At 36.7% G+C, this 15,295-nt stretch overlaps 1 protein-coding gene across 24 annotated transcripts in view; it reads left to right on the top strand.

Moving 5' to 3' along the window:
- PTPRD (protein tyrosine phosphatase receptor type D) overlaps window positions 1-15,295 on the top strand; it is a 457,704-nt gene that overhangs the window by 362,895 nt on the left and 79,514 nt on the right. For all 24 annotated transcript variants that reach the window (XM_006150805.1, XM_006150804.1, XM_027772789.1 and 21 more), the window contains one exon: window positions 11,022-11,145. In XM_006150805.1, coding sequence (XP_006150867.1) covers window positions 11,022-11,145 — 124 coding nt within the window. The remainder of the gene's footprint in view (window positions 1-11,021; window positions 11,146-15,295) is intronic.

Below are 15,295 nucleotides of genomic sequence, written 5' to 3'. Positions count from 1 at the left end.
CTGATCTGTTTAAATACATATTTACTTTTATCATCACACCTTCAGAGGGAAAAGTTACTTAACTCTAAGGTTCTCAGGTAAAAGTCATCATTGCCCTATATCTTCCCTGTAATTCTTTCTACAAACACATTGTTAAATCCACTATACGCTAAACACTGAGTATACAGTGTCAAATCACAACCCCTATCACAGTATTTACAAATCATTCTAACTTTCCAAAGGACAAATAACATATAAAATCACTAACACACTGATACTTTTCCTGATACAATATTTTACATGACATAATCTCTAATTTTACAATACAAAACTGATACATATTTTAAACAAGTCTTCAGCAGTGATCCTTTAGTGTAGAAATAGATAAAACTAACATTGTAGATTGTGTTTATTTCTTCTAGCCTTTCCAGTATGCTTATCACATGTTAGAAGAAAGTACACACAACACTATTTTCTAAGATACCTAACACACCGAGGGTATAAGGGGTAACGATCAGCCTGTATGTCTTCCTTAATTAGAAGTCTACTTTTTTGTTTGTTTGTTTTGGAGAGGTTTTTGCTATAGGGCGTGTGTGCTCGCCAGACAGACAGAGAGAGACAGACAGAAAGCAAGAAATCACCCCCCCAGGGGAGATGGCTATGCCACAATCCCTTCTCCTCCGTTTTCCTCTCGGGACCTTGGGCACGCACGCACACGCGCCCAGTGTGAGTTTTAAGCCACTGGGTCTGGGACGTGAACCATGGTTGACTAGGTGGGAGTCCAGCGATGTAGCCATTACGCTAACTGCTGGTCCCTTAGAAGTCTACTTTTAATACAGTATACTGTTACTAACCTACAAGGAGCAGCGATAATAACAGCCAGTGGTTCTTGTTTCATATACTAGGCCCAAAAAGAACTTGCAGAATGTCATGTAATTTCAACCAGAAAGTTGCACCAAATCATCTGGACACCAAGTGGAGTGGGGGAGTTTTTGAGATGATTATTTGGGATTTTCTGTATCCTGTCACGTATTTGGAGAAAGCATCACTATTTCTTATTTTGTTTTGAATGCAGACATTTTATTTCTCTGAAACAGAAAATAAGACTTGAAAGGCATCATTCAAACATTAACAAAAGTTTATTCATATTTCAATTTGGGAATTCATCTGTTTTCCCTCACATCGGAAACTAAACATGAAAGAGGAAACAAAGATAAAGAAACTTTTGTTGAATAGCAAACACCACATTGCTGAAAGCCTAAAATACATCTGTCTATAGGATGCAAGTAAAATAAAGGAAGAAAGTAATGTGTTTAAAATTAAGTTAGACATTTCTCTATTTCATAAAGAATTAATGTTACCACTTAAAACAAAATAACCAAGCTGATGATTTATTTTTCTTACGTTGTTTCTTTAGTGCTGTTTAATATGAGCTGCACAACAATTACAAAACCAAGTCATTCATTGATCAGTTCTTCTTTTTAATTTGGAATCTTACACACTGGATTTTCTGAATGGTCAGATCTCTATTATCAAGTAGAAAAAGTGAGAAATATTGGGGCCAGCAGGTGGTGTGGTGGTGAAGGTGCTGGACTCCCATGTTGTTGACTGCCATTCAGTCCTGGACCCAGCACCTTAAAACATGCCAGGCACATGTGCATGCATACCCAAAATCCTATAAGTAGAATGTGGGGGGGAGTGGGGGAGGGAAGGATTGCAGAGTAGCCATCCGCACTGGGTGTTGATTTCTTGCTTTCTGTCTCTCTGTCTCTGGCAAGCACCTGCACCGTATAGCAAAAATCTCTCTCTCAAGAAAAAAGTGAGAAATACTTGACTGTGTTCTGTTATCTTTATTCTAATCTCTGCCAGAAAAGTAGGTCAGGATCATGTTCCAAATCATCAGTATATGGATGGACATTGTGTTACACAGTTAAGAAGGAGGGCAGAGTGGTTTCTTCCCTTAGTGAAGTGAGTAGTAGCCTTTGTTTTATGCTTTAGTGTAAGAGAATATACAAGGAGCGTCAGAGAGAAAGCAGACAGCCTTTGAATGCCAAGGTTGTCTTAGATCAGAGATGTTTTTAAACAAGGCAGTGGGTAGAGGCAGAAGAAGATAAAACATAGTGCTTTCTTTTAGTGATAACTTTGAATCGGGTACTTCCTACTTTGGTCTATACAGATGTGTCAGCATTTACAAAGAGCTGTAAGGAATTAATGCATTTATCTTGTTACTTTGGCACCAAAGTGTTATCTGTGGAAAAGAAAGAATGTAGCTTTGAGTTATTTAGTTTAATGATTACATCGACTGCATTGCATGAATTGTATTTGCCTGTTACCTATACATAATTGCTACACTCCACCGTTTCTAGTTGTGAGCAACCTATTTTAATTATTAGCTAGTATACTCTCTAAATGATCTTCTGATCAACTTATTGCTTTATATAAATCATTTTAATTACTTTTAACCAGTTCAAGCAGCTTTGTTTTTTAATCAAAACAGCTTAATTTGAGACAATATTTTCTTGCTCCAAACTATCTGGAAATCCTTTAATTACTTTTATTTTTCCAAATAACATCAGAAACCAAATATGGGAGCCATATTTACAAAGTGATTCTCTGTGGTGCTATCATCTTTAAAACGTCAGCTATAAGTCTGTCCATTTTTTTTAATTATCCACTGTATTTGATAAATAGCTGAAAGCTAATATGCTAGGATTAAAACATATCCCTGATCTCATTCCTCTAGAACATTGCCTCCTGGAACTAGGAGTGTTTTCCTTGTGCATCTAATAATAATCAGGAAAATGTTGAATAAATTTAAAATCTGTATAATAAAAACCCCACACTTTTTAATCTCTGGATCTTGTATTTTTTTACCACTTATTTTTGAAGAATCTCTTAAAAATAATATTTTCTGCAAATGCACATACAAAATAGCAAAATAGCTCATCTGAATTCTAGAGACCACGTTGTGTTACCCTGCTGAGTTGAAGCATTCAGTGTTTTCATTTTTATTGTTTTCTTTCCATCATTTTGGATCTATAATAAATTATTATTTTAAAATACTTGTAGGAGTAAATGGTATACTCGGTGAAATAAACTAACTCAGTCTTAATTCATGATACAATTTAGGAGAAATGTTTATGAAAGCGTTGGCTCATTAGAGAAATTACTTGAGATCATTTTCTATAAACATTTGTTACATAATGCATTATAATAGGAGTTTCAAATCAAACCAATAGATGGCATATAAAGTTGATATAATTTGTGTATGAGTGTGTGTGCATGCACTAAATGGCATGTGGGCTCACCAGAGAGAGAGAGAGAGAAAGGGAAGAGGAGAAAGCTACCACCCCCATGAGGAGTGGTCTTGCAGCACTCCTGCCTCCTCTGTTTCTCCTAACTTTTGGCATTTTGGGCATATATATATGCATTACACCAGGGGTATTTCTTTTCTTTTTTTTTTTAAGAATTATTTTATTTAACTTGGGACTAGCAGTTGGTGTAATGGCTATGTTGCTGAACTCCCATGTAGTCGACTATAGTTGGAGTCCCAGTCCTGGTAGCTTGAACTCATGCCAGGTGTGTGTGCGTGCGTGCACAAGATCCTGAGAGGAGAATGGAGGAGAAGGGGTTGCGGCGTGGCCATTCCCCCTGGGGGTGATTTCTCACTTTCTCTCTGTCTCTGTCTTATGGCGAGTACACATGCCCTATAGAAAAAACCTCCCAACCCCGCCCCCCCAATAGAATTATTTTATTTAACTTTATTTATTTACTTACTTATTTTAATTGACCAGTGAGGGACAGAATGAGAGAGAAAGAAAGTGAGAGAAGAAGCCGCCAGACCTGGGACTTAAACCATAGTCACCCATATAGGAGTCCAGCACCCTTAACCACCATGCCACCTGCTGGTTCCACACCAGGGGTATTTCTCAAGCTGCAGATCTAGGACACAAACTCCGAGGTAAGCCACGTGGAATCTGGCTGCCTTAACCACCAGGCTTTGAAGCCAGCCCCAAGTGATAAAATTGTATCACTCTGTGTGTTGGTGGTATAGCAGTGCCCATAATTGCCTTCCAGTTTTATTACTTACCTGAAAACAAAATTTTACCTGTATACAAAATCAATTCAAACTTTCTGATGATTTTCATGAGTAAGGTAGGTTTATAAATTCTGTATGTCTTTTTCTGTTGTTAAAGGTGGAGCTTTCACATCCATTTATTCACTAACACTGCGAGTACCAAAAAAGTCCTGTTTCCATCCTCCACACCCTAATGGTGCCACTCAGAAAGATTTGTTACCTAATTGGCTCAAGGGGGATAAGAGAAAATGAGGGCACAAACCTGAAACTGAGATGACATTGATGGCAAAGAGAACGTAGAGCAAACAGACCCAAGTTATGTAGCCTACTAACACTGACCAAAGGCAAGGAGAAAGACGAAACCCTGGTCTCCTTTTTCCAAATTTTGCTCATCATCAGACTTAATACTCCTTCACATTCCAGTTTCTGGAGCATCATTGGGTTTAACTGAGCTCATGCTCTTTTAGTAAGAGCATGTGCCAATTGTAGGCTTCTGCTAACACAGGCCTTCCCAACTAGTCAACCACGAGTCTTTTTCCAGTAGGTCTATATTAATCTACCCTTTTCAGAGAGAGAGAAGCAAATGAGTGAATGGGAATAAAAAAAAAGCCTTCACTGGAAAAATGTACAATGTCAGTTTGCTCTTCTAAACCTCAAAAGGACTGGAGAGTATCTCATGGAAAACCATACTAAGTAAGAACCAAATAAGCTTACCGATGGGGAACTGTGTGGTCAGATAGTGTTTCTTTAGACTGAAAGTCATTGAAAGTTCAGTTCTCTGTTTAAAAACAACAACAAAAAGGATGGTTAGTCTGACCCATAGTTTGGCTAGTGAAGTCTTTGGTTTGTTCCTGCTATATAATTAAATTTTTGTTAGTTGTTTTATAAAAACACACAAAAACAGGATGAATCTATCTTTTTTGTGGTTTCTCTTTGATGAGTTTCTAAAGGGAATATTTTGAGGTTTTTCTCTTGGTGCAGTGAGTGAAAGTAGAATGTAGAGCAACTGGTGTTGTGGTGGTTTGTATATGTGAATGATATTTTTCTTGTGGGTAAAAGGGTGAGTTTTGCAGAACCATTAAAGGTCTTTGCTTTAAGATGATGACTTTGGGTTCATCAGAAAAGGTCACTCTCATATCAGCATGTAATTACACTTAATGACTGTAATCTGATGTGCAAATTTATGAGTATATTTGTTTTGGGTTTTGAATTACATATAGCAGCAGCACTGCACAGATTTTTATTTCTGGTCTTCCTGCATTATGTTTCATGAAAACAGTTGAAACCCTCAAGGGATTTTTTGCTAGCTTAGCTTGGGAAGAAGCATAACATGGTGGCCAAACCCTTAGACTTTGGGATCAGAAGCCTGGCTTCATTACCTATTAGCCATGTGATCTTGAGGAAATGACTTACCTTCCCTATACCTCAGTTTTCTCCTATATAAATTTATGATAATAATGGTAACAACTTCTAAGGTCTTTGTGAAAATAAAATGAGTTAATATACGTAAGGCACAAAGAAAACATATAAATGTTATGTGTTATGATAACTACTGTGTATCAATATTTATATCTTAATTCTGGCTTTTTATCAAGAATACAGTGGAAAATTATAAATCCATCTGTTATATATAGCTTATTTTTCTAGTTATCTATTTTAGAAGAAATTTGTATTTGATAAAAAAAAAAAGAATTAGAACTTTGAAACCATGAAAATAGACTAACTAAATGTTATATATTACATGCTAGAGAGCTTCTTTCTGAAAACTTCCTTTTTTTCTTTATCTTGCTCGCTAAGGGGGTTTCCCTTTAATGTGATCACTTTTGTTCCTAAGGAAGCCGGTGAGTTAAAGATCAGTTGTGTCAAAGCAAGTCAGTCAAAGGCAGTGGTGGGAATGGGCTATAGTTCGGCAGTGTGATAAAGTTGTAGATGCCACCTTGGTTCTATCTTGGCTGTCTTTCAAAGAGCTTGTAGACTGCCTTTATCATATTAAAAACATTTATATATAATGAAGTAGCTTTCTTGTCTGTGAATTCTGTGACTTTATAGTGGGTCGCTGGAAAAGTCATAGCATATTTTTCTAAGCAAAAAAAATGCATCATAACTTTTCTGACCCAATAATATAAACATTTAGTGTAGTTTATAAAGAAGACTATCAACTTTTGGTTGAGTAAATATAGCTTGCTTTTTTTCCAACTTACAAAATTTCTCTTGAGGAAGACTGAAAAGGGCCTAGTGGTTAAGGGAGCCAGATTACAGATGGATGACCATGCAGTTTGAATCCTGGCCCCAGAAGCTTCAAAAATATGCCAAGTGCTTATGTGTATAGACCCTAAATTCTGGAGAAATGTTTCAAAAGTAAGTGTAACATGACCATGCTCCTGTGGGGATGCTGCCCCCCACCACTCTCCCTCCCAGTCTCTGACTAGTGCATGTTGCCCACTGGTGAAAAAAAAAAAGGAGTCGTGATATCCCTATCACACGAAATAGACTTTGGGATAGAAGAGATAAGAAGGACACTACATTGTTCAAATGGATTAATTCACCAGGATTCTCGCTAAGTGAATGTTTCCCCCTGGGGAAAAAAAAAAAAAAAAAAAAAAAAAAAAAAAAAAAGAAGACTGGAGAAAACCTGACTGAGGGAACCAGCAGTTAGCATAATGGCTATGTCACTGGACTCCCATGTAGTCGACCGCAGTTCAAGTCCCACACCTGGTGACTTAAACTTATACCAGGCGCGTGTTCATATATGCCCAAGATACCAAGAGCAGAATGGAGGAGAAGGGATTGTAGTGTGGCCATCTCCCCCTGGGGGTGAGTTCTCCCTTTCTGTCTCTCTGTCTTTCTCTGTCTTTCTGGCGAGCACATGCACCCTATAAAAAGGAAACCTCTCCAAAAAAAAAAAAAGAAAAAAGAAACCTGACTGAGAGACCAGCCCAAGAAGGTAAAACTCTGTATACAGAGTACTGGGAGAGAAAGGAACTGAGACAGAAGTTTGGATAGACAAGTAGATGAGTAGAGATAATTTAGTTTCATGCTCTGAAAACCAGATACTAACAGAGACCCAAAGAAGGAACTAAGTCTGCTAGTAACAAGTCTGCTTGTTTAAAATTGATTTGAACGATATTAGGGTGGGTAACCTCAAGGTAACTGTTGAGTAAGATGATTCTTGGTCAGGGTAGATAAGCCAAAAATATATAGTTAAGTGGAAATTAGCCTCTATGTCCCTGAAGATCTCCATTGCTCTGTCGCCATATTGGCCATTTATTTCTTCTTTGAAGGTATAGCAGCCATTGGAAGTCAGAGACAAAAAGGCAAGGCAACCATGTCATCACCAACACTAATAAAAGTTTAAAAAGTAGGTTTTAAGAATTAAGAGTCTTAATTACCCATGACGTCTTTGCCTTATTAACGTGAATAATAGAGAGCTGATGCCCTCCACCATTTGTTTCTAAATAAAAGATCTCAGTAGATCTCACCAACTTTCAGTAGTTATTCTCCTTTAGTGAGTTTACTGCTCTCAGCATTCTGACAAGCTCCAGAAATAATGACCTGTGCTGTGTATTGTTAAACGTTCAGTCAGACAGATAGATACAGATGGATGAGTGTTGCGTTACACAAAGACAAGTCAGCATTATTTAATCAATGTTTGTTTGATCCGTGTAAAACGAGTATAAATGTAAGCTGGATCCCATCTGTTTTATCATCCATGTGAAGCCAGCCTCATTTTTAAAACTTGATTTCTTATGTAATTGCCCCAGAATGACACACAGTGATAAGTTGGAAAGAAATAGTATTGGAACTTGGGAAATAAAGGAAAGTGATGTTTAGGTGTGCTTTGTATGTTGGGCTTCTTCCTTTTGCCGTGGCACAGTGGATAGCCAAGTAGCATTGTGGTTTATCACTACCACCTGGCCATTATCAGCTGAGTTTCAGAATCACACAGATCTGGTTTTAAAGGTAACGGTATGAGCCCCACTGTGTGAGTTTAGACAAATTCTTTAACTAACAGATAATATAGTCTATGTCACAGACAAGGTTCTCAGTAAGATTTATTGATCTTTCTTTACTTCAGTTTCTTTATCTACAAATACAAAACAACACTTACTTCGTAACATTTGTGAAAAGTAAATGACATACTGCATTTAATGTACAATGGCCTGGCAGCTGCTATGATAATTTTCCTGTTGCATACAGATCTTTACACAGACCATACTATGCCTAAATGTGTTAACATAGGTAGAACATGGCTCAGGTTTCCAATACTGAGCACTTGAATGTAGATACGTAGTAAATCATGCAGAGGGAGAGTGTGTGAAAAGAGCAGAAATGGACATGAGTGAACAATATCTTTTAATTGAGGGAAGAATCTTTCCTCCCACCTCAAAGTACCATACATCAGTAAACCTAGTAGCTTCTTGAGATGTTCGGAGAGAAGGATGTGTGAGGAGCCTCTGTAGCCATTACTGTTCCTGAGGTAAAGTGGAATAGCAGTGATAGCTGTAAGTGCACAGTCACTACTCAGTTACGAAGCCGGATGTTAATGGATAGTAAGTAATCAAATTTTGGTACACTGTCCATTGACGTTTTCATTGTTTATTACTCCATGATCTCTCTTTATGAACTTTCCTCAAAAATACATATTCATCAATTGAAAAACAGTTTTTGGACAATTTACTGAGCCAAGTATAGTATAAATGCAAAGATGACTAGAGCTCTATGGATAGGATTGTGGCTAAGGGATTTTGAATTTACTCTGCAGAGCCAGTAGAGGTTTGTAAACAGGGCCCTAAACTGTCCAGAACTGTGCTTTAGAAAGACTCCTCTGGCAGCAGTATGAAGAAAGAAGGGATTAAAGCAAGGGATTAAAGAAGGGAATTTTAGTTTCTTCAGCTCATGGAATACTTGGAAAGGGATCTGTTCTGCAGCAGAAAGGATCAATTTCCCTGGAGAAACAAACTAGGAAGTCTCTGACTTAGATTTTCTTTAGACTATGAGACTTAGATCATTATTTTACAGGATACTTTTCATTGATTATTTTATAATTAGATTACACAGACTAAGAAAAGAAAAAAGTTTTATAGTCCTTATTACATTAGAAGCTGTAGTTTATACTACTAAGAATTTTAATATGTTTACAGTATATTCAAAAGTATTAGGAGTCCTGATGTTTCTGCACTGAGAGTTTTATTATCATGCTGAACTCTGTGTTTTTTAATATAAAATATATTTTTAATATTGTGATAGCTATTGCACATATTTTATTTTTGACTTTTACATGCATATATAAAATTTGTACTATTTATACATATATAAAGCATATGAAATATATATAAAACATGTATATATAATATATATTAAACATATATATACATATATATATATGTTTAGAGAGAGAGCATGGAAAATCAGAAATAATTGCTTAAAGATTCTATTAATGTAATATAATGTATTTATTCTTTTTTATTTTATCTGACTATAAAGTTATTTTATCATTACTAAACACTTGATTTTATCAATTACCACCATGTTCGTATAATTACTGAACTCAAGTTTTCATATGCCATGTGATTACAAATCTTGGGACCAGCAGTTAGCGTAATGGCTATGTCGCTGGACTCCCAGCAGTTCAAGTCCCAGACCCGGTGGCTTAAACTCACGCTGGGCGCGTGTGCGTGTGTGCCCAAGATCCCAAGAGGAGAATGGAGGAGAAGGGATTGTGGCGTGGCCATCCCTCCTGGGGGGTGATTTCTCGCTTTCTGTCTCTGTCCCTCTCTGTCTGGCTGGCGAGCGCACGCACCGTATAGCAAAAACCTCTCCAAAAAAAAAGAAAAAAAAAAAAAGATCCCGAGAGGAGAACGTAGGAGAAGGGATTGCGGCATGGCCATCCCCCCTGGGGGTGATTTCTCGCTTTCTGTCTCTCTGTCTGTTTGGTGAGCGTACGCGCCCTATAGCAAAAACCTCTCAAAAAAAAAAAGTGTGCAATTACAAATCTTAAAGAGGTTATCAGTATTCTATGAGAGAAAAAAAAATTCGTAACATTGTAGGGTATTAAAAATTCTCTAGTGAAATATACTTTAAACCTATTTCTGTCCCGAAATAATGTTTCTATGAAACTATTAAGAAATTATATATTTTATCTCTATATGTGTATCACATTTATTAGATTGACAAATAATTTTGGTTAATCTGAGACATCAAAGAAATGCATTAAATACCAGAAAAATAAGATTAAAGTAGGGAATGAAAGAAGCAAAATACAAACATAATAACACAAGCTATAATGATAAATTGAAAAATGTTTAGACTCTCTGAACTGGTTTCTTATTTAAGATCCTAAGATTTTTAGATTCAAGTCAACTCCTTTCTTTATCATTATTGTTAACTATGAATTGTACAAATTGCTTTGTGCTATTCGTCATACTGTTTTATGGAGAAACAGACACAACCTCAAGTTGCCTCTGAGCTATCTATGGGCATGTAACTTAAGAACGAACGGCAGACCTGTGCCCAGTGAAGTCAGTAAAAGACCAATCAACTCTCAAAAACTGAGCCAAAACCCAGATACAAAAAAAAAAAAAAATAGAGAAAAGTAATCAAAATAAAATAATGTTCACAGAACTGAAATGAATATTGAACCAAGGTAACTTATAAACTACAGCAGTAGAGAAGGAAATGGAAACGTTAAAAATAAAAGCCTACTTTCCCAATAGTAACAGAACATCTCTATTGATTTCTTTTTCTTAATTTGAATCAATGTTGGTGACTATCACTGTTCCTTACTATGATTAATCATTTCATGTTATCCTGGGCGTGTTAGTGTTTGGCTTCACAGCTAGGATCAACTTGATGAAGTAAGGGTACAGAATTTTCTTTTTGCATCATGTTTGTTACTTGTGATAAATGTCTATAATTGGTGTGATTCTGCATTGATTTTATGTGTATGCTGCTTTTCTTTTTAAAGTCAATTGACCCTGGCCAGCAGTTCACATGGGAACATTCAAACTTGGAAGTAAACAAACCAAAGAATAGATATGCCAATGTAATTGCATACGACCATTCCCGGGTTCTTCTATCAGCAATAGAAGGTAAGACATTATTCATACCTATGTTTTCTTGGGCTTACATATGTGCAGATAATAAGGTTTTAGATAGATTATTAGCTAACTACGAAAATCATTGCTTATGATTCAGGCATAGCTTGTTCTGACCTTTTCTTTCCTGGCACCATATGACACAAGAGCATCCCTCATTACCACCTTTTCTCTACCATTGATGACTCCATAACGTAGCTGACGTTCTTTTTTTATACTAATTTATTTATTTTGTATACTTTCACTGAACATCACCACAGCATACAAAATGAGATTTTCCAGCCAGAATACACTATAAAGCTATAAAATGGCTTAATCATACATGTTATCATCAACAAATAATTTTCAACTTCGTATTTCTTATACACACACACACACACACACACACACACACATATTTTCCCCTTATTTCTCACCCTCTGCCATTTCCTATCCTCCTCCCACCCTGTCTCTGTATCTACAGTGGCTTTCCATTTTTTTATTCTTTCCCACATTGTATTGATTCACAAAATATCTCTTAATTAATCTAAATGCTTTCAATAGTAAGTTCAGCTGATATATATACATATCTGTGAACAAAAGTTGACTTTAGGCATGAAACTCTGTGAGTGGAATGAATGGACTATAAAATAGCACAGAGGTGAGGCTATTTGGCTTATTGTGGTCACTAAACAGGTATTTTTTAAATACATTTTTTAATTTCAAGGAAGGCAGTTTTAGCTTTAATAAATCAAAATCCAAAAATGTTAAGAGAACTTTGCTTTATACCTAAAGCCAGGAAACAGGTTAGGATTCGGCTCAAATAGTAGGTACATGGACATGTCCACAACTCAAGGGGTAACAAAATTCCTTAACACTGGAAAACAAAGCATAGAAGATCAGTAATGTTTTAGTCAAAAGTCATAAAATTCTATTTCGCCAGTTCGAACTCATGTACTTTATCTTCTGTTGTGGTCTGATCTTTGTATTTAAATTCTGAAAAATAACATTCATCTCTGGACATGTCCCTACCCTTAAGCTAGCCATTTTCTTAGTTGTTTTAGAACTCTTATTTCTGTGTTTGACTTTAGTTCTCCTGGGATAGAACTCCCTTCAGAACTTCTTGGAGAGCTGATCTGGTATTGGTAAATTCTTTCCATATGAAGAATAATCTTGCCAGATATAGTATTTTTGGTTGAAATTGTTTTCCACTCAACACTTTGAATATATTTTCCCATACTTTCTTTGCTTACATTGTTTCGGATGAGAGGTCTGCTGTTAGCCTGATGGGATATCCTTTGTAGGTAATTTGATGGTTCTCTCTTGCCAGTCTGAGTATCTTGTCTTTGTCTGTGGTTTTCGTCATTCTGGCTATAACATGTCTTGGAGAAGACCTTCATTTCCAATTCCTTCATCTCCAATAGTTCCATTTGATATTTTTTTAATGGTGTGTATTTCCTCTTTCTGCTCTCTTAAGAACTTCTTAACCTCCTGGAACTCATTGGCATTTTTTTTCTAGTGTTCATTGTCTCTCTTCTCTTCCATCTCTGTTAGTTGTGTCACTATGAATACTCTAAATTCTCTATCAAACATTTCCATGAGTTCCATTGTACTATCTTTGTATGAAGAGGAGTTATTTTTTTCCCTTGGGAGAGAAGTATTTTCTTGGTTTCACATATTTCTCGTGCCCCTGTGGTGATTTCTAGTCATCTATGGGTTATTCATTTCTTCCTAATTTCTAGAGGATCAATCTGAGCTATCAGAGGCACACAGGAGGATGTGGTCTGCAAACTCTTTGGCATTGCATTTTTCTCCCTTTGTGTCATAGATTCAGTGGTAATTGATGAATACGAGGACCCAGATAGTATTCAGATTTTGGCAACTTTTCACTTAGACCTGTCTTGACACTCAGTGCGTGGAGGCAGGGTGATTTGTCAGCAGAACATCTTCATTAATCATATCCCCAAAATCACAAGATCTTAGCTCTCATGGTGGACTCAGTCTTCTTCTGGCCTGCCCTTTCTGTTTGCCAGGGTGACTTCTCAGCAGAACATCTTCATTGCTCTTTTCCTTGAAATCACTGGTAGTTGATGTTCTTCAATGGGAAGCAAATTGGGGTTGCCCATTTTACTTAGGATAGTTAATGGTTCTAAATGAGCAGAGGCCCAGAAACTTAGAGGCTATTTTAAGAGTGGTATGGATATTTTTCATTTATAAATAAGTCTGAATGTCTATGAACAATGGTCTAAAGGTTAAAAGTTGGTGATATGATGATAAATATAAATTAAGTGCATTAGAAATGTCTAGTATATCTGATTTGTGAACTGTTCTGTAATCTATCTATCATAGTTGCAGTAAGGGTACATTTCAGAGGGAATGATTGCTCCTAAAAGATGATGATGATGTTAAAAATAAGTAGCTTCGGGACCAGCAGGTGGTGTAGTGGTTAAGGCACTGGACACTCCCACATGGCCAACCGGAATTCAAGTCCTGAATCTGGTGGCTTGCTTTCTCATTTCCTCTCTCTCACCCTCTGTCTCTCTCTGGTCAAATTAAAAAATAAATGGATGAATAAATAAAAAAATAAAATAAATAATTATTTTAAAAAAGAAGAAGCTTCTTTTAAGGATTCATGAGAGGGATAGTTGTCATTTATCTCTTTCCAATAATAAATTTATTTCATGTTGCATATTAAGACAATTAAGATGTCATGCCCAGCATTTAGCATCGTGTTAGTCTTTTTTGGTTATAGTAGCACATTGGATTGAAAAGTCCTCAAAAGTCACTTACATCCTTTCCTGGAGCTTTGATGCCTTGTCATACTCAAAAGCTTACTGTTTACCCTCTTGCAGATGTTTTAGAAAACAGTATATAATACTAGCAGCATTAACCAGCCCCATAGCTCAGCAATTAAGAGATCCAAATCCCAGATGGCTGTCTGTGGTTTAAGTCCCAGCACCAGCAGCTTGAAAAAGTACTACAGGCATGTGGAAGTGTATGCTCAGGGTCCTGATGAGATGGAGAAGTTGGGGAGGGAGGATTGTGACATGACCACATCCCATGAGAAAGAGCTTTCTCTCTCTCTCTCTCTTCCTTGCTTCCTCTCTTCTCTCTTCTCTCTCTGATGAATGCATACAATCTCTGGCAGTAAAAGAAAGAAAATTTTTTTCAAAGAGAAAAAATGATAATCCTAGAAATAACCCTTTTTGGGACTTTATACTTCAAACACTTTCATTTATACTTGTTCAGATATCTGTACCTTTGTCTTCTTTAAAAGTATGTGATAACTGGAACCAGCAGATGGTGTAATGGTTACATCGCTGGACTCCCACATAGCTGACAGCAGTTCGAGTCCTGTACCCAGAGGCTTGAAACTCATGCCAGACTCATGTATGTGCATGTCCAAAATCCCAAGAGAGTGGAGAGGCGATTGTGGTGATTTCTTGGTTTTTGTCTTCCTGTCTCTCCAGTGAGCACATGCACCCTATAGCAAAAGTCTCTCTTTAAAAAAAAAAAGAGAGAGAGAGACTGTGATGACTCCATTTTAGTTCATAATTCTGACCAAGTCAGGTCCTACCTGTGTCTGTAGTGTCCAAAATTAATTTCCTAAGTGAGTCTCAGCTGGAAAGCTTTCCCAGTAAATACCAAAGGCAACCAACCAGCAGACTTACTTCCAGTTTTTTAGCATTTAAGCAAGCCATATCTGCAGCAAACCTCTTGCCTCAAAATACTAGTATGTGGTATAAATGTATTTTGTAAAATTCTCACAAATTACTTTTATTGATGGAAAATGTTACCATCCTTTTTTTAGGCAGCCAAAGACACTAGGTGTTCAAGAGTTACCTTTTTTCCATACTGAAAAGAGGTGCTCGCCAAAGTTTTACCAACATTAATTTAGGCAAGATAGTGTCAAATATGTAATTGCTTCTTTTCAAGTCCTGTTTCATTTTGTGATTAATGTATTTTGATGATGTGCCAGCAGGTGGCATGGTGGTTGAGGGTACAGGTCTCCCACATGGCTGACCACAGTTTGAGTCCCAAACCTGGTGGTTTGCTTTCTCACTTTCTTGTTCTTGCTTTTACTCTGTCCACTCTAGTCAAATTTAAATAAATAAATAAATAAAAGTTTAAGTATTATAAAAATGGGATTTACATTTTATCTCTT

This window comes from Tupaia chinensis, unplaced genomic scaffold, assembly GCF_000334495.1.
Source record: "Tupaia chinensis unplaced genomic scaffold, TupChi_1.0 Scaffold000298_1, whole genome shotgun sequence".
Lineage (NCBI taxonomy): Eukaryota > Metazoa > Chordata > Mammalia > Scandentia > Tupaiidae > Tupaia > Tupaia belangeri.
Note: the sequence above shows the minus strand (reverse complement) of the source record. Positions and strands in the feature narration are given on the sequence as shown.